Source organism: Oryctolagus cuniculus, chromosome 1 (genome assembly GCF_964237555.1).
Source record: "Oryctolagus cuniculus chromosome 1, mOryCun1.1, whole genome shotgun sequence".
Taxonomy (NCBI): Eukaryota; Metazoa; Chordata; class Mammalia; order Lagomorpha; family Leporidae; genus Oryctolagus; species Oryctolagus cuniculus.
The window spans coordinates 56,138,080-56,165,401 of NC_091432.1; the positions used below are offsets into that span (position 1 = coordinate 56,138,080).

Genomic DNA, 27,322 nt, shown 5'->3' on the forward strand with positions numbered 1-27,322 from the left:
TATCTGCATGCCTTATCAAAGTTCCTGTTTAAGTCTCAGCTGCTCTACTTCCAATGCAGCTTTCTGATAATGCACATGGGAAAGCAGCAAATGATGGCCCAAGTAGTTGGGCCTTTACCACTCACTTGGGAGACCCAGATGGAGTTCTTGGCTCCTTGCTTCAGCCTAACCCAGCCTTGGCTATTGCAGCCACTTTGGGAGTGAAGTAGCAGGTGGAAGGTTATCTCTTGCCCTCTCCCTCACCCTATCAACTCTGCCTTTTCAAAAAATAAATCTTTTAAAAAAACAAAGTAGTAAAAAAATAGAAGCTATACCAAATTTCAAATCAAAGTCTAATTATGTTAATGTCAGATTTACTTTAATGGGAAAAAGTTAGCAGAACAATGCCATTGTCTAAAACAGGAACTTAAGTACAGACCTTGGAGATAAAGTTGAGAAGAAGTTAATAGTATATTTCCAATCAACCATTATTATCAATGAGTGTTACACTGACTTGGAAAGTAAAGATAAAACAGTATCTGGGAAAACAAAGACCCACAGGTTGTATGCAATTTATAGTTTATCCTGATATTTCCCTTTGGAGATTCCAAAAATATTGGCTTTCTTTTTTCTTTTTTTTTATGTCATTTTAAGTCTGATTGTTGGCAGCACTCAGTAAGTTTTTTCTCTTGTGTTTTCAGGAATTCAGAACGTCCTCAGCCTCTTCTGTGCAGTACTCACAGAAAATAAGGTTCTCTTCCATTCTGCAAGTTTCCAGAGACTTAGTGATGCTTGTAGAGCCCTGGAATCTTTAATGTTTCCTCTTAAATATAGGTGAGATTTTTTTATTTGATAATTTTATTTATGCCAGAATTATACACTGCTTATTGATAAGTCAAAATGTCATGACATAATGGTTTTTAACTGCATAAATGTAAATTCTAAAGTGATGCCATTATGTGAGTCATAATTCTGATAAAACCTAGCCTAGACTTTGGAACTTTTCCAGATTTTCCATTATGGAGTGTTGACTAATTTCGTGAAAACAACATTTAAATAGTATTGTCAGCAATACTTAATTTTCTCTTAATATAGTTTGTGATAAAAATATTCAGTAAGTGTTGACCATTGGTATTAAAGAATTATTGATTTTAGATATTTTAATAATGTTGCCATTTATTAATAAAGAGGCCTTATCTGTTTTAGACATCTCCTAAAGTATTTATAGATTAACAATACAGTAATGATATCTAGGGTTTGCTTTATAATAATAGAGTAGAAAAAAGAACAAAAGTGAGTTGAAAGATATGTATATAGATATGAATATAGCCATGGATTGGTATTGTCAAATCTGGGTTGGATAATGAGGCTTCATAGTAATTTTTTCCTTCTCTGTGTATTTAAAGGATTTGTTGAAATTTTCTACAACAAAAAGTATAAAAACAAAACAAAGTAAACATTAATGCCTAATAGTGCTATAAGGAGAATATCTTTAATAATAGTGTTCAATTAATTTGATAATTGTAGTATCTAGGAAACATAAACCTATACAAACTAGGTAAAATTTTCAACTCTCTCAATAATTTCCTTAAAAATTTTTGTTTGTCTATATGCTCTTAACCTTTTAAATAAGATAAAGTCTTTTTGGTCTTAATTTTTTTAGCTGTTCTTAATGAATGTAAACATTATATATAGAAGATAAGATTTGAATGATTATTTTTATTTTTATTTTTTTTAATTTTTTTTTAATTTTTTTTGACAGCCAGAGTGGACAGTGAGAGAGAGAGACAGAGAGAAAGGTCTTCCTTTTGCTGTTGGTTCACCCTCCAATGGCCGCCACGGCCGGCGCGCTGCGGCCAGCGCACCGCGCTGATCCGATGGCAGGAGCCAGGAGCCAGGTGCTTTTCCTGGTCTCCCATGGGGTGCAGGGCCCAAGCACCTGGGCCATCCTCCACTGCGCTCCCTGGCCACAGCAGAGAGCTGGCCTGGAAGAGGGGTAACCGGGACAGAATCCAGCGCCCCGACCGGGACTAGAACCCGGTGTGCCGGTGCTGCAAGGCGGAGGATTAGCCTAGTGAGCCACGGCGCCGGCCTGAATGATTATTTTATATAGAGAAATTATTGCCCCATGTTGAGAGCAGAGGCCTTATCAGGGAGTCAGTATTACTGTCTGATGTCAGGTTTCTAAATAAAGCAAATATTTTCAAACAATATTAAGGGGCTGGCGCAGTGGCTCACTTGGTTAATCCTCTGTCTGCAGCACGGCATCCCATATGGGCGCCAATTCTAGTCCCGGTTGCTTCTCTTCCAGTCCCGCTCTCTGCTGTGGCCCAGGAAGGCAGTGGAGGATGGCCCAAGTGCTTGGGCCCCTGCACCCTCATGGGAGACCAGGAGGAAGCACCTGGCTCCTGGCTTTGGATTGGCATAGGTCCGGCCGTAGCGGCTGTTTTGGGGGGTGAACCAATGGAAAGAAGACCTTTCTCTCTGTCTCTCTCTCACTGTCTAACTCTGTCAAATAAATAAAAACAAAGTTAAAATACCTGAAGAGACGACTTGCCTAAGAGAAATGAGATAAGTAAGTTGGCTTAGGTTCCATTTACTTTATATTGTTTTATCTGATCATATCTTTCACATGAATATTTTTAATTGCTCCTTTCAAGATTTTCATATTAATAAGGGTGATAGTATTATTGATAATTTGTAAGCATAGGTAATCTAAAATTTATCTAGCATAAACATGAAAGAAAATGCTTATATCACTGTATAAGAAATATATTTGACAAAATGTTTTTATTATTTCCAGCTATCCATATATTCCCATTCTCCCAGCACAACTACTAGAAGTTCTAAGTTCCCCAACGCCTTTCATTATTGGAGTACATTCTATCTTTAAAACTGATATCCATGAACTTGTAAGTATTCATTTTTTAAAATAAGCTGCTTTAATTTTTTTAAAGATTTATTTATTTGAAATGGCTACACAGAGAGGGAGAAGGGAGAGAGAGAGAAGGAAAGAGAGAAAGACATCTTCCATCCACTGGTTCATTCTCTAGATAGTTGGAAAGGCTAGGGCTGCGCCAGGCCCAGGCTGGGAGCCAGGGGCTTCATCTGAGTGGGTAGCAGAGGCACAAACACTTGGACAATCGTTATCTGCTTTTCCCAGGCCATTAGCAGGGAGCTGGGTTGGAAGTGGAGCAGCCAGGACGTGAACCTGTGCCCATATGGTCTATTGCCATCGCAGTTGGCAGCTCTACCCCTACATCACAGTAACAGCCCCTAAGTATTCATTTTTTTTTAAGGTTCCAGTTATTGAGTCTTAATGTCAATCATATTTCTTTGAGTCCTATGACATTTCAAATTACTACCATTTTCATATCTCTTAAATTTCCAGCAGACATTATTGGCTGAAGGAAAAGCATCACTGAAAAGTCTAAATATGTTAATTTTGTCTTACAAGCAAGTATGGAAGATTTTAAAAAAGAATTCATTAACATTCTTTTTTTAAAAGATTTATTTATTTATTTACTTGGTTACTTACTTACTTGAATGGCAGAATGATGGAAGCAGGGTTGGGGTTGAGGAGTGCAGCAGGGAGAAGTAGAGAGAGAGATCTTGCATCCACTGGTGCACTCCCTAGATGTCCCCAATAGCCAGGGCTGGGCCAGGTCGAAGTCAGGAGCCAGGAATTCCATCCAGGTGTCCCATGTGAGTGGCACGGACATAAGTACTTTGGGCCATAATTCACTGCTTTCCCAGGCAAATTAACAGGAAGCTGGATTGAGAGCAGAGCATTCAGGATTTATGGGATGCAGGTGTCATAAACGGTGGCCTAACCCACTGTGCCACAACCATCTCCATTAATATTCCTAAATACTACTCTTTTTGACATGTTAACTTTATCTTTCTGTATTCCTATCCTATATATAAAAAAGGAAGATAAACCAATCCATTAATTAGTGTTATACTTTAGTTATTAGTGTTTAATTTATTCATAATTTTAATTAAGACCTATCTTATATTGAGTGGTGCGGGTCAGCATTATGGCACAGCTGGTTAAGCTACTGCCTGCAATGCCAGCATACCGTAGTGGAGCACCGGTTCTGGTCCTGGCTGTTCCACTTTCAATCCAGCTCCCTGGTGGTGCTCCTAGGAAAGCAGCAGAAAATTGCCCAAGTGCATGGGCCTCTTACACCCACATGGGAGATCGGGGTGGAGTTTCTGGCTCCTAGTTTCAGCCTGGCCAATCCTTAAAATGTCATTTGAGGAGTGAACCAGCAGAAGGAAGATATCGGGCAGCGGTGGGGCAGGGGGAAGGAGTGTCTGTGTCTGTCTGTCTCTCCATCTCTGTCACTCAGCCTTTCAAATAAATAAATCTTTAAAAGCATTTGCAAAAAGTGATGGGTTTCTAGTGGAACACAGGTTTGGTATGAGATCCACCAAATTTTTGTATTCTTAATGTCTGTGAATGGAAATACTAGAGAAGGAAAAGGGGACTCTGTGTTCAAACAGAAATAATTTCTGAAATTTTCATTTCTGAAATAATGCTTTTAGAATTCTGTATCATACTTTAAAAGGAATTGAAACAAAATAAAGAATCTAGAGAGAAGAACATCCATGGGTGTCAGGAATTTAGAAAGATAATATCCTAAGGAAATTTTGTCAGGTGATAATCTGATACTATTTGATAACTGAAATATTTAAGTGACTGTCACAGGGAGGAAGGATAATACCTTTTTTTTGAAGGATAATACCATTTTTTTGAAGGATAATACCATTTTTTGTAGTTCAAGCTAAAATGTAATCAATATACATAGGGAATATATAAACAGATTTCTGCATAATATAAACATTTCCAGCTATTAGAGTTGACCAGTAATTTCTTTATGTGAGATGAGGCATATACTCTCAAACATTGTAACTGAAGGGTCGACTACATCATAATTGTAATCTGCAAATTCTTTGTTTTTTTTTTTTAAAGGTTTATTTATTTGAGAGGCAGAGTTAGAGAGAGAGAGAAGGAAAGACAGAAAAGTCCTCCATCCATTGGTTCGCTCCCCAAATGGTGGCAACGGCTGAAAGCCAAATACTTCTTCTAGGTCTCCCATGAGAGTGCAGGGGCCCAAGCACTTGGACCATCTTCCACTGCTTTCCCAGGCCATACAGGCGGAGGCTTAGCCTACTAAGCCCATAATCTGCAAATTCTTAACTCTTTGTAATTCTCCTCTTTTAGTTGTAAATGCTAGCAAAGAAGTAACCTCTGTTGGTACTTACATAATAATTATTGTTGTAATCACAACAGAGCTGTCATTTAACAGAAAATTATTCAACATCATAATTATTAATAAGACCTGTATTTGTTTCCCTAAGCTTAAATGTGAATAACTAGTTCCTATTTAATTCTGATATTACCATATAAAAATATATATAAATCAATAGACATTTCAGGAAAATTTAATCAGCACTAATTTGAAGCATGCCCTTCTGGTTTATAGATAATTTTATTAGCAATAAATATAAGCAGCAGTGGAGGTAATTAAAACCAGGTGCTGGCAAATTAAATTTGTCAAATTTTAATTAATAAATGAAAATTGACTTATAATCATATTATCAGTGTAACAACAGGCTAGTTTTTCTTACATTTTTATGTAAATTATTTTTAATAGACTCTTGTAAAATGTGTAAAGTAAGTTTTTTCTTAAATACCTAACAGGGCCCTTTTGATGTATACTAATTGCTTTGTTAACTTTTATAATAAATACTGGTTTACTAAAGATATAGCTAAACTACCATAATAGCGTATCCAAAGTGGAATTTACCCCTCATGTACCAGTTCATAGAGATGTTCAGTTTTTCAAGGGCAGTTTGCTCCATAAAGTCATTCAAAGCTGAACTTTCTTTCCTTCTTGTTTCTCTATCTATGCATAAGGATTATTTGCTTCCAGTTCATGAGTTTAGCCTATACGAAAAGGAAAGACATAGTAGAGCATTACATACTCCTGTCTTGGAGGGCTGAAACTGTATACATCACTTCTCGTGTTTTATGGGCACAAACTTAGTCACCTAAGTACAAAAGAAGCTGGAAAAATACAGAGTACAGGGAACCCATGAACTCAGAATTCTGTTAATAAGGACAACTAAGTTATTTCCACACTTAGATTCTCTCATTTTGAATTAGGGCCAAATTAATTTGCTTAACAACAAATATATTTTGTTAATTATAGGCTCCTTTTTTTTTAAATCTCTTTCAGTTAGATGTAATCATAGCAGATTTGGATGGAGGAACTATTAAAATTCCTGAATGCATTCACCTGTCTTCCCTTCCAGAGCCACTTCTACATCAGACTCAAGCAGCTCTTTCTTTGGTATGACTTATTTTTTTAAATAGTGATTTTCGCCTGATGTAAATCTGACACTAAGTTAGTTGAAATTTATAAAACATTGTAAATTTAATTATATAAGAAAGAGAATTATATGGTTGAAACATGGTTTATTCTGATACAGTATTTAGAATTCTCCCTTTACTAGGTAAAGTATATTCTTTAGAATATACTTTGAATCCTAACTCAATATTTGTTCTACCTTCATTCTTTTATTCAGTTTATTTATTGCTATTATGTATTAAAGACTGCGCTGGGTATTGGGAATACTCTTATGAAGCCAAGATAAAACTCTTCCTCTAAATTCCTAAATCCCCTAAAATCCTCACTTTTGAAATTTTACCTCTGTTTCTAACCTCCATATTGGCGTCCCATTTCTTCTTGGTAGATACAGTGCTTGCAAAGCTGTGTGATGTTATCTTGCCAGTGTTTTCAGATTACTACAGAAAAACATTACTTGCTTATACTTTTAATTGTCTAGCATTTCATGCAGTAAGATTTTTTTGCTTTTTGCTTTTTTTTTTAAGATCCATCTATTTGTTTGAAAGGCAGAGTTAGATCTTCCATCCCCTGGTTCGCTCCCCAAATGGCCACAATGGCCAGAGCTGAGCCAATCTGAAGTCAGGAGCCAGGAGCTTCCTCTGTGTCTCCCACATGAGTGCAAGGGCCCAAAGACTTGGGCTGTTTTCTCCCTTTCCAGGCCATAGCAGAGAGCTGGATCGGAAGTGGAGCAGCTGGGACTTAAACCGGCGCCCATATGGGATTCCGGCACTGCAGGCAGCCCCTTTACCCGCTACTCCACAGCGCCAGCCCCACAGTAAAGTTAATTTTAAAATATATTGTGGCCTGGGTTTTCTTGTTGATACAAGTTTAATTCTTTTGTATTATTTTACCTTAGTTGATTTTTTAAAAAAAGATTTATTTTTTTGAGAAGCATACTATGGCAAGAGCCTCAGATGGTCACCGACATCATAAATGAGAGTGTTAATTGTTAAAGGAACAACAGAAGTCACTGTACTTACTCCCCATGTAGGACCTCCATCCGTAATGAGTTTTACTATGAGAATCCACTGCAAATCTTGTTCTCAAACTGTACTCTATATGTTATGTGTGTGTGAGGAGGTACAAACTGTTGAAATCTGTGCTTAACATGGAGTTGGTCCTCTGTATATAAAATTGAACTAAAAATGAACCATAATGAAGAGGGAGAGGAAGAGGGAGGTGGGATGGGAACTGGGGTGGGAGGCTAGGTATGGGGGAAAGAACCACTATATTCCTAAAGTTGTATATATGAAAAAGTACATACATTAAGTAAAAACTTAAAAGAAAAGAAAAGAATAGTGATAGAGAAAGGGAGGGAGAAAAAAAATCTTTGATTTGCTGGTTCATTCTCCCAGGCTGAAGCCAGGAGCGTACAGCTCCATCCAGGTCTCCCAGATGGGTAGCAGGGGCCCAAATACTTGGGCCATCTTCCATTGCCTTCTCTTGTGTGTTAGCAGGAAGATCTATCAGAAGCAGAGCAACTGGAACTCAGTTGGGATGCCAGCATCAAAAGAAGTGGCCTACCTCCATGTGCTACAATACCAGCCCCTACCTTGGTTGATTTTTAAAATTATTTTACTAACAGCTTTTTTAGGTGCTCATTTACCCATCATCAGAAAAGTGAACCCTAGAAATCTTGTATTCTTTTCCAAGATATTATTGGGACAAAGACCTTCATATTTTCTTGTAGTAATATGTTAGCTTAGAATGCTTAAAAGTTTTTTTCCTTTAAATATAAACCTAGAAATCTAGGATTACCAGGGGAATTTTATTCACAGAAAACTTTAAAATTTGTATTAGTCCTTATGTTGTTATAGTGATATCTGTAAAATGAGAACATTTAGAGAAAACTGGCTTTTCCTAATATAGTTTGTAATCTGTAATACAAAGTGTGATAATTTGGAAAGGAAACATGCATAGGGCGCAAGAGAGCTGAATTCCAGTCTACATTGTGCCACTTGATGTTTTTGAGAAAATCACATACTATCTTTAGGCCTATTTCCTGGTCTTTATCTCTAGGATGATTGTTTTATGCAGAGGTGACAAGGTGACTTTTTCTCAAAGTGAAGTCTGGAGGTGACTTTGAGTAGTATTGTTAAATCTTTTCAATAATTATATACTTATTGTAAATAACATAAAATCTGTGATTTGACAGATATTATCTAAGAAAATACTAGATTTAAAAAGGTGAAATGACTTAAAGACAGTTTAAGGAAAAATATTAACTCTAATTGTGTAGGTGGTATATGGATATAGCAAATGCTGAGAAGATAGTATTTTGGGTTTTTTGACTTTTTTCATTTTTTCATTTTTATTTAACGAATGCATTTTTATATAGATACAACTTTAGGAATATAGTGGTTCTTTCCCCCCATACCCCACCCCTTCCCATCCCACCTCCCATTCCCTCTCCCATCTCCTTATTCATTATGTATCATTTTTAATATGACTCTATATACAGAGGACCCACTCTATGCTAATCATAGAGAGAAGATAATATTTTAAGTGATTGTAGAAAGCTCAGTGTTTCTAGAAAATTTATTAAATTGCTTATGTAGTTACATCTTGGTGATATTAACAATTATTCAGGGGTTTCATATCAAAATTAACCAAAATTTTAATTCTTCCTGATAGGGGTGGTGTTGCATACTGATAACTTTAACCTGCTACACCTATACCACCACATTTGACCAATGTGTAAAATTCCTTTTTGGTAGAACTGAGTATGGCTATTATGTTTATCGAGCACAATGGTGAATTTTGTAGTATCGTGAATAAGATATCAGAACATAGTATATTGTCAAAACAGCACTGAAAAAGAAATCATATTTGATAAACCATGAGGGAGATTTGAGTAACAAATACATAAAGCTTTGTTGGTTAGTAAATAGTTAAATCAAATGACAGTACAGCACTTGAACTATGTAATGATTGTGGATGATTATATAGACGCCAAGACATTGTTATATCACTGTGCAGGTGATTGGGTGATAATTGTCAATATTTTAGTATTATTTTATCTATTCTAAGTATACTATCAAGAAACCTTGGTATTTGAAAGTGATTCTATACAGACCAAAATTTGCTAAATACTGATGCATTTCATCTTTTTCTCTGGGCAAGTCTTACATGAGCCCTTCTTTTCTACATGTTCCCCAACCTGCTTTCCTTCAAAATCATACTCAAATATTTCCTTATTTGTTTTTCCCCAACTTTCCCTAGCATGAATTAATTATATTAAATACATTATATTTTATATATTTGTAACACTTGTCACATTGTACTGGGCTTTCCCTTCTGGACTGCAGAGTTCAAAAGGTTATTCCTTTCTTCCTCCATATTTCAGTTAATTTATTAAAATAAGAAACATGAAAACACATGCGTGTTTTTAAAAAAAATCAGCTAAGCAGAAAAATAGCTCTGCCCTGACCATTCCTTTCCCAGAGGTGACTGTTGTTTTATTGATCACAACTTGTATGTATATGTATGCAGATTTAGAGGTTTTTTATTTTCAAGTAAATGAGACCATACTATTTGTTTCTTTCTAGAACAACTTTTTTTTTTTTTTTTTTTTTTTTTTTTTACTGACTGTTTTATCTTAGTGATCTTACCACCAAACTAACTCAACTATCTAACGTGTTTCATGGAGAGAATGGATCATAATTCATACACATACTTTTCCATCTTAATTCCCCAAGTAGATTAGATTTTGTTAGATTTTTTTTAGAAATTTTTTGTTAGAAAAAGGTTAGATTTTGTTGCTATTAAGACATTTCACTTAAGAAAACTTCTTTGCTGTAGATTTTACACCCAGATTTGGAAGTAGCAGATCATGCTTTTCCTCCTCCACGAACAGCTTTATCACATTCAAAAATGCTGGTAAGTTTAATAATACTTCTATTTTGTAGGTTTGTTAAAGAAGTTGAGTGAAGTTAGTCAGATGTTGCAGCATAGTAAAAAGTGCCACAAATTAGAAATTGGAGAGTTTCCACTGAGAGTCCTGGATGTCCTGTTCATGGGAGAGCTACAGGAAAGTGCACTGACCAGGAGGACAGGAGAACTAAGACTTTGCCCTGCAAAAGCATGAACAAGTATAGGACAGAAAATCAGAACCTGGGTTAGAGCATAGGAAACTTTGCCATGGGAATTTAAAAAATGTAAAGGAGGCTTATAAAAATGGAAACAAACAATGTTAATAATAGAATAGAATTAAGTTTGAAGAATAAGTAGATGAAGATAGCTCCAGTTAGAAGACAAAAGGGTGCATGTATAACAGAGGCCCCTTTTTTTATTTTGCCCATTGTATTTCTTGGAGGTGAGCTTGATGTATAGTAAGGAGCCTGATAGTGCTGGACACCTTTGACAAGTAACTTAAGCATTCTTGACCCTCATTTCCTCATCAAGACTTTATTTAGTAGCTTTGTAATTTTCCTTATAGTTCTAAATTTGTGATTTGTTTCTTTAATATTTATTTTTTTGAAAGTCAAAGTTAGGGTGGGGGAGGAGTGTGCGTGCGTGTGTGTGTGTGTGTGTGTGTGAGAGAGAGAGAGAGAAAGAGAGAAATCTTCTCTCCACTGGTTCGCCCTCTACATGTCCACAGTTGGGAGGGCTGCGCCAAGCCAAAGTCAGGAGCCAGGAGCTTCATCCGGGGCTCTCACGAGGGTAGCAGGGGCCCAAGCACTTGGGTTATCTTCCACTTCATTTCCCATGCTATTAGCAGGGACCTGGATCACAAGTGGAGCAACTGGGACATGAACAGCACCCTTATGGGATGCCAGCATCACAGGCAATGGTTTTACCCTCTATGCCACAACACTGGCCTCTGGGTCCAGCGCTGTAGCGCAGCCGGTTAATGCCCTGGCCTGAAGCGCCGGCATCCTATATGGGCACCAGTTCTGGTCCCAGCTGCTCTTCTTCCAGTCCAGCTCTCTACTATGACCTGGGAAAACAGTAGAAGATGGCCAGGTTCTTGAGCCCCTGCACCCACATGGGAGACCTGGAAGAAGCTCCTGGCTCCTGGCTGCAGATCTGCACAGCTCCTGCTATTGCGGCCAGTTGGAGAGTGAAACAGTGGACGGAAGACTTCTCTCTCTGCCTTTCTCCTCTCTGTGTAACTCTCTGACTTTAGAATAAATAAAAAACAAAATCTTAAAAAAAAAAAAAAAAACTGGCCCCTAAGAGTGTGATTCTTTCAAAATCTGTACTATTGCTAGTTTTAATGATCTATGACTATTTTATAAATTTATTGTATATTAATAAAGTAGACATATTTTCATTTGAAAAAGGCATCAATAGAAATATTAAAATTTGAAAAAAAAACTGAGCTATTATTAACAATTTTAAGGTCATGCCTTATTAATGTAAGGATAGGTTTTTAAAACTTGCATACACTTTGTAAAACTTTTCAAAACAGACTTCATAAACTCTTAAAACTTAGTGTTTAAAGATTTTTTCCTTTCATATTAGTGACAGAAAAATCAAAAGAATTGGATATATGCCCTTCTCTAACATGGTAAAAGATACGACCCTGACTTACTTTTTTCTTAGAGGAAAATGAGATGCATTCGAGGCAAGTTTTATTTGGTTCAATACAAAGAACAGTTTAGCAGCCTAAGCTGCCCAGTGATAGGATGGACTAGAAGCGCCACCGTTCAGTGTTGCCAAAAATGAAACTTATGTATGAGAAGACTGAAACACTCTTTACAACTTTTTACTTAACATTTTTTTAGAAATTAAATTACCTAACATGTTTCTTCTTACATTTTTAGGATAAAGAAGTGCGAGCAGTTTTCCTTAGATTATTTGCCCAACTCTTCCAAGGATATAGATCATGCTTACAACTTATAAGGATTCATGCAGAGCCAGTTATACATTTTCACAAAGTAAGATAAAGCACCCTATTTTTGACCTTAATTTATCAAATGTGATTATTTATAATCTCTGCTTTGTGTGGTTGGATGATAATTCTTACTACTAAGGAACTGACATAAGGCTTTACTTTATACTCTTAACTTTAAGTTGGTTTTTCTTTTAAAACTAAACATTAATTTCTGATTTCCCCTCCTGAATTATGGGCAGATTGATTTTTATTCTTTTCAATACATGTTGTATTTCAGGTATCAGACAAAAAACTTTTTCAAGAGAAATATATTTTATATTTTTTAAAGATATATTTATTTATTTTGACAGTCAGTTACATAGAGAGGAGAGACAGAGGGTTCTTCCATCTGCTTATTCGTTCCCCAGATGTCTGCGAAAGCCAGTGCTGGGCCAGGCCAAAGCCGACAGCTCCATTCTCCAATGAGGGCAAAGACCCAAGTACTTGGGCCATCGTCAGCTGCTTTTCTTAGGCTATTATCGGGGAGCTGGATTGGGGTGGAGTAGTCAGGGTGCAAACCTGCACCTGCGTAGAATACTGGCATTGCAGGCTGTGGTTCTACCCCTATGCCACAAAACCAGCTCCTGAAAAATACATTTTATAGCAACACATGTTTATGCATAAAGGCATTACATAAGCTTTGATCTTTATTGTGTTTTTTTTTTTGTCATTTATCCATTACCAAACAATAAAATATTGTTTTACTTTTTCTTTCTTTACAGACAGCTTTCTTGGGACAGCGTGGTTTGGTTGAGAATGATTTCCTCACTAAAGTGCTCAATGGAATGGCATTTGCAGGTTTTGTTTCAGAAAGAGGTCCTCCTTATAGATCTTGCGATCTCTTTGATGAGGTATAGTTCTTCTAAAATGAATGCATTATTTACAAACACATATTCTAGTATTGAAAGTAGAGAAGTTTTGTTTTTAACATTAACTCAAAATATAATTAAAATACAAAATAATCTAAGTGCTGATTATTATGTTACCAAACCTTCATATTATATATATTAGAAATATATAATTATGGAACGCCTCAGAAGTTCAGAGTTACAGGGTTTGTAGGAGAGAGAGAGAAAAAGAGGGGAGAGAGAAAGAGATCAATTGATTGATTGAGATTGAGATCTGTCTTCATCCACTGGTTTACTCTCCAAGTGGCCAACAATGGCTAGAGTTGGGTCAGTTTGAAGCCAGGAGTCTGGAACTGCATGTGGGTCCCCAACATGGGTACATGGGTCCAAGGACTTGGGCTATCTTCCCAGCCACATTAGCAGGGAGCTGAATTAGAAGTGGAGTAGCAGGGACTCGAACTGGTGCCCATATGGATACAGGCATTAGCTTAACCCACTGCTCCACAACATCAGCCCCTCCCCTCCTTCCCCCAAATTTTAAACAAGAGTTTATTAAAGTAGTTTTAAAACTTTGACAGTAATTTAAAACTTCAGTTATTTTTTGGAGTCAATAATGCACTGATCTCAGCCAGCGTCATGGCTCACTTGGCTAATCCTCCGCCTGTGGCACCAGCACCCAGGGTTCTCGTCCTGGTTGGGACAGCGGGTACTAGTCCCGGTTGCTCCTCTTACAGTCCAGCTCTCTGCTGTGGCCCGGGAGTGCAGTGGAGGATGGCCCAAGTGCTTGGGTCCCCTGTGCCCGCATGGGAGACCGGGAGGAAGTACCAAGCTCCTGGCTTCGGATTGGTGCAACGCCGGCTGTGGTGGCCATTAGGGAAGTGAACCTACGGAAGGAAGACCGTTCTCTTTGTCTCTCTATCACTGTCTATAACTCTCTCTCTCTCTCTCTCTCTCTCTCTTTCTCACTGTAACTCTGCCTGGCAAAAAATAAAAATAAATAAAAAATAATGCACTGATCTCTCTCCCTGTCTCATAGGAAGAAAGGTATAATTTTGATGTATAGATATATGACTTCAAATTGCAGTTATATTGAGTCTTTCAGTGATAGAGCTATAGTTTAACTTCATGGCTTCAGTAATCAAAATTTGTCTAGCTCCTTTGGTACATAATAAAATTTAATCTTTACCTTAAAGGAGTTGACCACTAAAGGAAGAAATAGGGCAGATGTAACTCAAAATACGAATGTTGTTTTCCATTTATTGTGCTTTCTCTTTTAAAAACATCTTTCAAATTCTTTTTTTTTTTTTTTTTTTTTTTTTTTTGACAGGCAGAGCGGACAGTGAGAGAGAAAGACAGAGAGAAAGGTCTTCCTTTACCGTTGGTTCACCCTCTAATGGCTGCTGTGGCCGGCACACAGTGCTATCCGAAGCCAGGAGCCAGGTGCTTCTCCTGGTCTCCCATGCGGGTGCAGGGCCCAAGCACCTGGGCCATCCTCCACTGCACTCCCAGGCCACAGCAGAGAGCTGGACTGGAAGAGGGGCAACTGGGAAAGAATCAGGCGCCCCAACTGGTACTAGAACCCGGTGTGCCGGCGCCACAGGCAGAGGATTAGCCTATTGAGCTGCAGTGCTGGCCTCAAATTCTTATTTAATTCTGTGTTCACAGCACCTAATTTGGGTGCGTAGAATAATGAGTTTTACTCTGTTTTTCAGTTTCTGAAAAAGCATCATATTGAAACCAATAAATCTAAAGTTCCTTTAAATCTATAAAATAAAAAACATTCCTAGCACCTATTATATTACAAAATAGTAATAGTAGTCAATCTTTGCTGCTAGTGGTTTTATTTTATATGTAGAAGGTAGGAATCGAGATCTGCGCAGCGTCATCCGTAGCGGCCATTTGGGGAGTGAACCAACGGAAGGAAGACCTTTCTCTCTCTCTCTCTCTCTCTCTCTCTGTCTCTGTCTCTGTCTCTGTCTCTTTCTTTCACTGTCTATAACTCTGTCAAATTTAAAAAAAAATAGAAGATAGGAATTGAGATTTAAAATATCCTTATTTCATAGGAAAAGGATCTTTTATTCTCTGAAAAGATAGTGAAGTATTCCTAGGTAAGAATTATAGAATAAATACCTGTTACAGTTCTGAGTATGAACACCAGACACCAACTGCTTTAGTTAATAATACAAAACATAAGAAGATGTAGGAGAAATTATGCTGATAGGACCAAATCTTTCTTATCAATTACTGACCATCAGTCCTCTACAATTAACACTTAATATGGTTGACATTGGTTATATATCAGCCTTTAGATTCTAAACTAAGTCATTAATACATAATACTGAATAGGATTATATTAGATGCTCTCCAGTATCCTCAGTATAATTTGTAGCTTCTACATTGTGTCAGTTTTTGAAACTTTGTGAATAGTAATAGTGGTTTCTGTATCCTTTTTGTTTTCTATTCACTTTTTCATTACTAACTCCCTCTGGTAACGTCTTCATAACAAGTCACATTGATTACTTGAAGAAAACTTGCTTGCTATCACTTCCAACTATCTTTGTGGCTGCGTCCTGAAGTGATTCCCCTCTGACTTTGAGCCTAACCATAACCGTGTGTTCATATTCTGCTCTTGCTTCACCAGCTGCTCCAGACTTTGTCAGAATAGTTGACTCTGAGACACACTAGAAGGCATAAGTTTATTTGATGTCTCCTTTTTTATTACATATTTTATATATGTATCCTCTAGATCGAAAACAATGATAAGACAAGCTCCCTGTCCTAGATTCCTATTGAGTCTTCCCTAACTGTTCATCTAGTTCTTTATTGTGCCTGCAGTGGTGACTTTGATGTCTTATTGATGTGGTTACTTGAAAGTCAGTTGGTCATATGTTTATACCTCATTCAAGGGCCTAAGAGAAACAATGGACCAGATCTAAATAATTTCTCATTCTCTCCTCTTTGTCTATTTTCGTGGGAATGTGCTTTTGTAGAAAAATAGAATTTGCTCCTGGGAAAGGATTCCTTTTTTTAAGCTTAGCTTGGGCAGCCAAACACATGGTGCCTTAATGGAATTTTCAGAAGTAGTTTGCATCATGCATCATCTTGTCCTTACACTCCCATCAAGTAAACATCTTGGAATTAAAAAAAAAAAAAGCCTTTGTCTAATAGTCTTTCTGAATCCTGAACTAGAATAAACCAACCCATAGTCTGTCTGTTTCAGTGAAGCTATTAGATCTGACAACAAAGATTCCTATCTTATATTCTTCTTTTCATCCTTCATTTACTCTCCTCCTGTTTTTTTTTTTTTTTTCCTGTCAGCACTCTTTTCTCTACCTTAAGCATACACACTCACATAGTTCTCCCCATAAATGAGATGTTAGGGAGACAAACTGGAGTATAGGTGATTTGAGAACTGAAGAAGCCTAAGGTTATGAGGAAGCTGAAGCTCAGGAGTTCAAGTGACCTGTCAGATCACACTGCCAGCAGAGCTAGGTGTGAAGTCCTAGCAAACTGACGTGAATGTGTGGTTCCTATTGTGTGAATTGGAGATTGTGTAGAGACTTTCTGAGTTTCCCTGTGTGAGATAATTCTTGCAGTAAGCTTGTGGAATCACAAAGTCTCTATGAGTTCCAGAAATGGCTTTCCCAAGAAGTAGAGCCCTTAATCATCAAGAGGGACCACAGGAAAATCCAAAGATTCAATCGGCTGTCATCCCAGAACAGAACTGAAACCCAGGAAAAATCTGAAGTATTTTCTCTTAAAAATAATATGCATTCTAGACTTTCTTTTACTTGCAAATGTATGAAATTATCACTTGGGTTTTTTTTTTTATTATGATGTGTTAGTGTTAATATTTTGCCATTTGATTCTCTTTCTCAGTTGGTAGCCTTCGAAGTAGAGAGAATTAAAGTTGAAGAAAACAATCCATTGAAAATGATAAAGCATGTCAGAGAACTTGCTGAGCAACTATTTAAAAATGTAAGTAAGTATACTTATTTAGATATTCATCAATTTAAAAGGTATTAATAAAGTGTTTTATTTGTAAAACTAAAACAGTTCATCTTTTTTTTTTTTTTTTTTTTTTGACAGGCAGAGTGGACAGTGAGAGAGAGAGACAGAGAGAAAGGTCTTCCTTTGCCATTGGTTCACCCTCCAATGGCCGCCGCGGCTGGCGCGCTGCGGCCGGCGCACCGCGCTGATCCGATGGCAGGAGCCAGGAGCCAGGTGCTTTTCCTGGTCTCCCATGGGGTGCAGGGCCCAAGCACCTGGGCCATCCTCCACTGCACTCCCTGGCCACAGCAGAGGGCTGGCCTGGAAGAGGGGCAACCGGGACAGGATCCGGCGCCCCGACCGGGACTAGAACCCGGTGTGCCGGCGCCGCTAGGCGGAGGATTAGCCTAGTGAGCCGCGGCGCCGGCCAACAGTTCATCTTTCAAATGATAATCTTAACTCTGGACTGTAAGTTATAAGATGTTAAAGTCAATTATGTATATATAAAAATGACCACAGGCCGGCGCCGCGGCTCACTAGGCTAATCCTCCGCCTAGCGGCGCCGGCACACCGGGTTCTAGTCCCGGTCGGGGCGCCGGATTCTGTCCCGGTTGCCCCTCTTCCAGCCCAGCTCTCTGCTGTGGCCAGGGAGTGCAGTGGAGGATGGCCCAGGTGCTTGGGCCCTGCACCCCATGGGAGACCAGGAAAAGCACCTGGCTCCTGGCTCCTGCCACCAGATCAGCGTGGTGCGCCGGCCGCAGCGCACTGGCCGCGGCAGCCATTGGAGGGTGAACCAACGGCAAAAGGAAGACCTTTCTCTCTGTCTCTCTCTCTCACTGTCCACTCTGTCAAAAAAAATAAAAATAAAAAAATAAAAAATAAATAAAAAAATGACCACAGTTTTAATTTTGCTGTCAATCACTGTATTATGAAAACATCTTACAATTTTCCAGTTTGTCATTTGCCCCCGTTGTGATTTTCTTTTGGGTTTCAGTTTATCTGTCTATTTAATTACTTGAAAGACAGAGTGATAGAGAGAGAGAAATCTTCCATTTGCTGGTTCACTCCCAAATATCTGCAACAGCCAGGGCTGGGTCAGGTAGAAGCCAATAGCCAGGAACACTAATTCTTGGACTTGATCCCTAGGCACTCTGATATGGGATACAGGTATACCAGGTGGCAGCTTAACCTGCCCTGCCACAACACTTACACTTTGGGTCTCAGTTTTAATACATAAAAATGAGATTCATTGGAGACTGAAACCTCAGACAGAGTTGGCCACTGTATTCAACTTCAGTTTGATTTAGTGGTTATCAACTGAATCAGGAAAACTGTTTCAGCATTATTTTTGGACAAAAAACAAAAAGCTGAAAGAAAGAGGGAGGAGAGGGGAGGGGAGGGGAGGAGAGGAGAGGAGAGGAATTGGTAAATCACTGCAGAAACTAAAGGGTGAAAATATTCCCTGGACAGAGGAAATGCAGTAAGGTAAATGCACTGTGAGTTGGTAAAGTACGAAATTTGGTTACCAGGCGAGAAGAACCCAAAGCAGCAGTGAGATCATGTGTACATGGAAAATGGATTTTGGTAGTGAGTGCTGGTCATTCTTCCTGCTAGTGAAACTTTGAGTCCATTAACTTAATAAAGAAAGTGGGAATTATCTCCAGGGGAAAATTAAGGGAAAATTAAGGAAATAGAGTAAAAAGGGGCCAGCGCTATGGTGTAGCGAGTAAAGCCGCTACCTGCAGTGGCAGCATCCCATATGGGCGCCAGTTCAAGTCTCGGCTGCTCCACTTCCGATCCAGCTCTCTGCTATGGCCTGGGAAAGCAGTAGAAGATAGCCCAAGTTCTTATGCCCCTGTACCCATGTGGGAGACCTGGAGGAAGCTCCTGGCTCCAGGCTTTGGATCAGTGCAGCTCGAGCGGTCACGGCTAATTGGGGAGTGAACCATTGCATGGAAGATTCTCATTCTCTCATTCTCTCATTCTCTCTCTCTCTCTCCCTCTCTCTCTCTCTCTCTCTCTCGTCCCTGTCTCTCTGTCTCTCTCTCTGTCTCTCTCTGTCTCAAGGGCTGATTCTGAGGCCAGAGTGCTGTTTAGGACATCTGCCATTCTATGAGTCTGCTGTGTATCCCAAAGAAGCACTACTTTCATATCCCTAAATATATCACATTTTAAGTCATAACATGCTGGTTTAACAAAATTATAAACTGGTTTTCCTAGCAACATGCACGCCAAGATCTGTTTCTTTCTTCTATTGACTGGCTACATTTTTAATTTTTTAATACTGTGCCCAATATCGTACATGCACTTCTTGATTAGCATACTGAAACTTTTAAAAATAATTCTTTTAGAAGAAAAACAGGTATTCTGTGCTGGCCTTTGCCACTTAGTGGTGGCCAAGTAGAACTAATGTATGGCATAATCATATGAGAAGTATCTGTTGATGTATTGTCATAATAAAATTAGTATATAGCACAACTTGCCCAGAGGTAGGGTTAAGTCCTTTATGTATATCATCTTTAATCCTCCTCACAACAATGTAAAATAAATATCTTTATTCCCATTTTACTGGTGCTAATTGGCTCGAGATTCTGTGACTATTAAATGATGGAATCCAGATTTTACATTCGGGAATTTTCATTTATCCAATTCTTTGAAGTTTTGTTTGTTTGAAAGAGAGACAGAGAGAAAGACAGGGAGAGAGGTTTTTTTTACCCCTCCAAATGCCTGTAGTAACGAGGGTGGGCCAGGCAGAAGCCAGAAGCCTGGAACTGTATCCCGGTCTCCCACGTGGGTGGGAGGAATCCAACTACTTGATCCATCATCCAGGTCCTCCCAGGGTGTACATTAGCAGGAAGCTGGATTGGAAGTGTAGCAGAGACTTGAGCCTAGCCACTCCAATATGGAATATGGACATCTTAAATGGCATCTTAATCATTGTGTCATATGCCCACATTTATCTGTTTCTTAAGCCTAAATTTTTTCAACTTTTATTTAATAAATTATATTTATATATATATATACTAAATTATATTTAATAAATATAAATTTCCAAATCCCTACATGTGTTAGTCATATTTTTTTTTTATTAAATCCAAATCAGCTTTTCTATTATAGTGGCTTTTCCCCCAATAACTTCCCTCCCACCCACAACCATCCCATCTCCTACTCCCTTTCCCATGCCATTCTTCATCAAGATTCATTTTCAATTATCTTTATATACAGAAGATCAACTTAGTATATACTAAGTAAAGATTTCAACAGACTGCACCCACACAGACACACAAAGTATAGAGTACTGTTCGAGTAGTAGTTTTACTGTTAATTTGCATAGTAGAACACATTAAAGACAGAGATCCTACATGGGGAGTAAGTACACAGTGACTCCCATTGTTGATTTAACAATTAACACTCATTTATGACATCAGTAATCACCCAAAAGCCTAAAGTTTTTTGACTCTGTTGTGCTGACTCATTTCCCATTGGGAAAAATAATGATATTTCAAATAATGACTTTACACTTTTTTTAAAGATTTATTTATTTATTTGAAAGAGTTACACACATAGAGAGAGAAGGAGAGACCTAGAGCGAGCTAGAGAGAGGTCTTCCATCCACTGGTTCACTCCCCAGTTGGCCACAACAGCTGGAGCTGCACCAATCCAAAGCCAGGAGCCAGGAGCTTCTTCTGTGTCTCCCACATGGGTGCAGGGGCCCAAGGACTTGGGCCATCTTCTACTGCTTTCCCAGGCCATAGCAGAGAGCTGGACCAGAAATGGAGCTGCCAGGACTCGAAGCAGCGTCCATATGGGATGCCGGCACTGCAGGCAGCGACTTCACCCACTACACCACAGCACTGGCCCCATACACTTTGTTGTTTATACAGTACTTTCACATACTTTCTGATTTGATTTTGGAAATGACCCTGTGAGATAGATATGGAGTTGTTGATATTGAAGAAACTAAATATTAGAATTTTTTTCTTTCCCAGATAGGAATGATTTATTAATTGATTTCAAAGAAGGGCAAAATGTCAAATGAGAATCAGTTCAGTTTGTTTAACTAATGATGTCACTAGGTAAGAGTTCTTCACATGCCCCTTCATGGGCCTTTAGTGGCTTTTTTTTCACAGTCTAATTCCATTCTGTTTAGTTTAATCAATTCCATTCATGTAGTTTATACTTACTAAGCACCTACTAGTTCCACATGGTACATGATACTCCTAATGTGCTTCAGAACATACATATGTGTGTTTAAGTGAGAATTTGAGAATATCCCAATGGATTGTTATCAGACTTTGTGAGATTTCTTTCTAGTTCTATTCTAAAGTTTATGATGGTCCTGGAGTTCCTGAATAAATGCAAAGTTAAAAAGAAGAACATGATAGCAAAGTAACTTTCTTGTATCATGCAGGAAATTGGGGGAGGGAGGCAGGATGGTGTCAGTGTGAGGAAAATAATCCACATGGTTCTATTTTTGACTAGTCAGGTTTTTTTAAAATCACATTTCTAAAATTCCCTTTTAGTTAGCATGAATCAACCATATAATTTAACTGTATCCTCATTATTGAGTGTGAATTGAGGCCTGATTATTCCATTCAGATGTTTGTAAACACTTTATGGCACTGAAATCTGGTGTGCATGTAGCCTTTCTCCCTCATTTCCCTTTGAAGTACCTCAAAATGTACCTTTTTAAAATTTCTTCTTATCATTCCTTTATATCACTTTTTACTTTTTTTTTTTTAGAGCTATGGGTATGATGAATTGTAACTGAGTTTAGCTGCTCTTTGAACATTCTGGAGTTTCCTCCCTAAGAAAATAAGAAGGTGGACTGAAGGAGAAGGAAAGGTTTAAAACTATTAGGGATATTTCAGGGTTTATACCATTAAGTTGGCAGGATTTATATCATGAAAATTATTGGTATTGCATCTTTACAAGCTCTGTTGGTAATGCTGAAGTCTGTTAACTTTGGCTTTCATAGCCTTCAGTTATCTGCATGTGGGCACATTTACCTGTTTATTTACTCTATCCCTGTGATTCTTGATAAACATTTAATAAAGAAGCACTAACTGGCAGAGGTGGCAGCCAAGCCCAGGTGGGCAGAGAGGCACTGGGAGCATGAGTTGCTGCGATGCCCCTGGAGCTGGAGCTGTGTCCTGGGCGCTGGGTGGGCAGGCAACACCCATACTTCATCGTTGCCGAGGTTGGCCAGAACCACCAGGGTGACCTGGAGGTGGCCAAGCGCATGATCCACACAGCCAATGAGTGTGGGGCTGACTCTGCCAAGTTCCAGAAGAGCCAGCTGGAATTCAGTTCAACTGGAAAGCATTGGAGAGGTCCTACATTCCAGAGTACTCCTGGGGAAAGACACCTGGCGTTCAGCCACGCCCAGTACCACAAGCTGCAGAGGTTTGTCCAGGGAGTGCACGTCGTCTTCAACGCCTGTGGGCAAGATGGCAGTCGAGTTTTTGCATGAACTGAATGTCCCATTTTTCAAAGTCAGATCTGGAGACACTAACAATTTTCCTTATCTGGAAAAGACAGAAAAGGTCATCTGATGGTGATCTCCAGCTGAATACAGTCTGTGGACACCATGTAGCAAGTCTATCAGATCATGAAGCCCCTCAACCCCAACTTCTGCTTCCCATTGTGCACCAGCGCATACCCACTGCAGTCCAAAAATGCCAACCTGCACGTCATCTCAGAATACCAGAAGCTCTTTCCTGACATTCCCATAAGGTACTCTGAGCATGAAACTGGCATCGCGGTATCTGTTGGCTGCTGTGGCCCTGGGGGCCAAGGTATTGGAACATCACATCACTTTGGACAAGACCTGGAAAGGGGTGACCGCTCGGACTCACTGGAGCCTGGCAAGCTGGCCGAGCTGGTATGGTCTGTGTACCTGGTGGAGTGGGCCCTGGGCTCCCTGACCAAGCAGCTGCTGCCCTGTGATATGGCCTGCAATGAGAAGCTGGGCACCTCTGTGCTGGCGAAAGTGAAGATCCCGGAAGGCACCGTCTTGGCACTGAACATGCTCATGATGAAGGTCAGGGAGCCTAAAGGCTGTATCTCTGAAGACATCTTCACTCTTGTGGGCAAGATGGTCCTGATCACTATTAAAGAAGACGACATCATCCTGGAGGAATCAGTAGAAAATCATGCCCAAAAAGTCAAGTCTTAAAAAATAAAGAGCCAGCTGGCGTCACGGCTCACTAGGCTAATCCTCCACCTGCGGCGCCGGCACACTGGGTTTTAGTCCCAGTTGGGGCACCGTTCTGTCCCCGCTGCTCCTCTTCCAGTCCAGCTCTCTGCTGTGGCCCAGGAAAGCAGTGGAGGATGGCCCAGTGCTTGGGCCCTGCACCCGCATGGGAGACCAGGAGGAAGCACCTGGCTCCTGGCTTTGGATCGACGCAGCACGCCAGCCGTGGCGGCCATTTGGGAGATGAACCAACGGAAAAGGAAGACCTTTCTCTCTGTCTCTCTCACTGTCTAACGCTGCCTGTCAAGAGAAATAAAATAAAATAAAATAAAATAAAATAGCCATATTTTACAGAAAAAAAAAACTACTAACTCATTGCAAAATGAGAACAGCACGATAGACCAGTGAGTCAGGCATTTGGTGCAACACTTGAGCTGTCAGTTGGATGCCCACATCCTATATCATAGTATCCCAATTCCTGGTTCAATTTTTGATTCCAGATTCTTAATTAAGAAGAACTACTTTCATATCTCCCTGACAAATAAATAAATATTTCTTTTTAAAAAATATAAACCAAGATAGAAACTTTATGCAACCTTCAGGACACCAAGAAATTGATTGCATGTGTTTTATACATTCTACAATATATATATAATTTGTTTTTCATCTGAAGTAGAATGTAAATGTTCACGGTATGACAGTTTTATTAAAAATTAAAGGATCCAGATTTTCTTATAAGATTTTTAATTGTGTCTTGTGTATTTGCCCAGCATTGAGCCAGATAGGTGCTAAAATCCTAGTGGAAGGGGTGGGCATTTGGCAGTGGTGAAGCTGCTGCTTGGAATAACCACATTACATATCAGAGTGCCTGGGTTCCAGTCCCAGCTCTGTTCTCCAGTCCATCTTTCTACCTGGGAGGCAGACAGCTCAAGTAGTTGGGTACCTACCACCTATGTGAAAGACCCAGATTGAATTCTTGGCTCTTGGCTTCAACCTGGCCCAACCCTGATTGCTGCAGACATTTAGGGAGTGAACCACAGATAGAAGATCTCTATATCTCGCCCTTCTTCTTCCCTCCCTCCCTCTCTTGCTCTCTCTCTCCTTTCAGGTGAATAAATAAAAATTAAAGAAAAAAATTCCCAGTGGGAGAATAAATCTGAAGTACCAAAATAGCTATTCAAAATCATCAAGTAAGATCTTAACATTTCTTCAGAAAATTAATTTCAGTATAAGATAAATTCAGTCTGTACTGATGTTATTTGTACTCTTTACCAACCTGAACAAGGAGAGATTTTTTTTCCACTATAGTAAGGAAGTTAAATATTATGATTATTTTCATCATAGAATGTCAAGACATAAACAACCCAAAGCATAAGGTCAAAGTCAAACTCCCTTCCCCTGTTTGTTGGCTTATAAATCAGTTTTATTTTGACAACATTTATATACGGTAGACTTTACATACTTTAATGTACAATTCCATCTATTTTGAATACATGTATTCCATGTATTCCATGTATTTTAAATGCAACCACCTGTATCACAGTACATAGAACATTTCCATCACCCCAAAAAGTTTCTCAGTGGCCCTTTGTAGTCTCACCATCCCACTACCTCCAGCACCTGATAACCACTGATCTGTTTTCTGTTAATATTCTTGTTTTTTTCTATAATGTTGTTCCATAGTTTTTTGAGGTTGGCTTCATGCACTTAGCATAATGCGTTTTTAGACTTACCTATATTGCTGTTGTATCAGTTGTTTAATCCTCTGTGTTAACTGAGTATCATTTCATTGTTTGGATATACCAAAATTTTTATTTGTTTACCAACTGAAAGATAGTTTTGGAAATAATGAGTAAAGCCTTTCTAAACATTTACACAGGCTTGTAAGTTTTCTCTTGGTTAAATACGTAGGTGTAGGATGCTGACATATATAGTTACATAATGTTTAATTTTATAAGAAACTTTTCCCCATGTATCTACCATTTTGGGTTCCCATCAGCAATATATAAGAGTTCCATTTGTTCCATGTCTTCACCAACACTTAGTATTGTCAATTTTTATTTTGTTTTTGTCTTTTTCTTTTGTCTTAGCTATTCTTAAAGGTATGTGATGGTAGCCCATGGTTTTAATTTACTTTTCATCAGATGACTGAGTGTAGGTCTCAGCTAGTCAACATGTTGACTTGATGCTTGTGAGAATACTTGGTTTAGAATAGGAACTTATGGGTAAGTCTGAGTGAGCATGTGCCAAACTGTACATCTCCTCCCTATCTTATTCCCACTCTTATATTTAACAGGGATCACTTTTCAGTTAAATTTAAATGCCTAAGAATAATTGTGTGTTAATTAAAGAGTTAATGGTCACTTGGACTTACCCCTAATGGTAGAGCTAGAAATGTGCCAGGGGATTCTAATTCAATCCCATCAAGGTGGCATGTAGCAGTGCCATCTTACTATTCAAAGTGATCAGTTTCAGTTCATAATTGATCATAATGATAGGATTAAGTGTCAAAGGGATCACATAAACAAGACTAGTGTCTGCTAATAATAACTGATAGAATTAAAAAGGAGACAACAATCCAACATGGGAAGTGGGATACATAGCAGACTCATAGAATGGCAGATGTCCTAAACAGCACTCTGGCCTCAGAATCAGCCCTTAAGGCATTCGGATTCTGCTAGAAAGCCCATGAGAGTTTCACAGGCATGGAAAGCCAAGACACTGTGGCAAAAAAAAAAAAAAAAAAAAAAAAACCTAAATGAAAGATCTCTGTGAGTGAGATCCCAGCGGAAAGAATGGGCCATCAAAGAAGGAGGTAACCTCTGAAGGGAGGAGAGAACTTCCACTTTGACTATGACCTTGTCTAAACAAGATCAGAATTTGTGAACTCAAGAGGCTTCCATATTGGCAGCTCATGACAAGAGCCTCGAGTGATTACTGGAGTCACTGTACACCTACTCCCCATGTAGGATCTCTGTCCTTAATGTGTTGTACTATGCGAATTAATGGTAAAACTACTACTCAAACAGTAATTTATACTTTGCATATCTGTGTGGGTGCAAACTGCTGAAATCTTAGTATATACTAAGTTGATCTTCTGTATATAAAGATAGTTGAAAATGAGTCTTGATGAAGAATGGGATGGGAGAGGGAGTGGGAGATGGGATGGTTGCGGGTGGGAGGGAGGTTATTGGGGGAAAAGCTGCCATAATCCAAAAGTTGTACTTTGGAAATTTATATTTATTAAATAAAGGGGAAAAAGGGAATAGGAAATTTCCACTGGAGTCATGAAGAGGCCAAGGTTGCTTCTAAACATCTCACAAAATACAAGTTACCATCCCAACCATCCTAAAGAATTATTAAGCCCTGAATGTTAATAGTAATGAGGTTGAGATACTCTAGATATATATTGAAGTCATCATTAGACATTGAAGTCATCCAAAAAATTTATTTGAATCAAAGGTGAGACATTAATTGAATAATAATTGAAAGGCCTGTGAGGTTGGAAAATTTAGGGTGTTTCATTTCATAAATGTTGTTTATAATGCCAAGCAACTCTAAAGAGTCCAGTTATTGGCATAAATTAGTAAACATTGTCAAAATATAATAGTATATATTTTACCTGTATTTGAAAGAATTTTATAACTGTTATCCCACATTGTTCTATACTTAATTGCAGCATGTTAAATAATGTTCCTCTAATTATTATAGTGGTCTCTTAAAGCTGGATTAAAGAGAACATTCCTTGAAAATCATTGTGTAAACTCAGAATTCTTTCTAAACGTAGTACATTTTGCCAAGCTTTCTTGGATAGTTCCTTTTGGTCAAAATTGTTGCCATGTACACTATAAGTATTTATTTGTATAAATCTTTAGTTATTATTTTATGTTTACATTTCTCTGAAATCAAAGATAAAGATTTTGCTGCCACTTTGTACTGATAGAAAATAATGGGTTTGTTTCAACAAGGAGATTGAAAACAAAATTGGGTTGCAGTTTTTAAGGAATTTAAT

The 27,322-nt window shown here is 38.6% G+C and overlaps 1 protein-coding gene and 1 pseudogene across 7 annotated transcripts in view; both read left to right on the forward strand.

Moving 5' to 3' along the window:
- SBF2 (SET binding factor 2) overlaps positions 1-27,322 on the forward strand; it is a 523,890-nt gene that overhangs the window by 266,060 nt on the left and 230,508 nt on the right. For all 7 annotated transcript variants that reach the window (XM_070073459.1, XM_008266103.4, XM_002708809.5 and 4 more), the window contains 7 exons: positions 681-813; positions 2,783-2,891; positions 6,228-6,341; positions 10,200-10,277; positions 12,167-12,280; positions 12,999-13,127; positions 17,004-17,102. In XM_070073459.1, coding sequence (XP_069929560.1) covers positions 794-813; positions 2,783-2,891; positions 6,228-6,341; positions 10,200-10,277; positions 12,167-12,280; positions 12,999-13,127; positions 17,004-17,102 — 663 coding nt within the window. In that variant the 5' untranslated portion in view covers positions 681-793. The remainder of the gene's footprint in view (positions 1-680; positions 814-2,782; positions 2,892-6,227; positions 6,342-10,199; positions 10,278-12,166; positions 12,281-12,998; positions 13,128-17,003; positions 17,103-27,322) is intronic.
- Positions 17,242-25,605, forward strand: LOC127484368 (sialic acid synthase pseudogene; annotated as a pseudogene).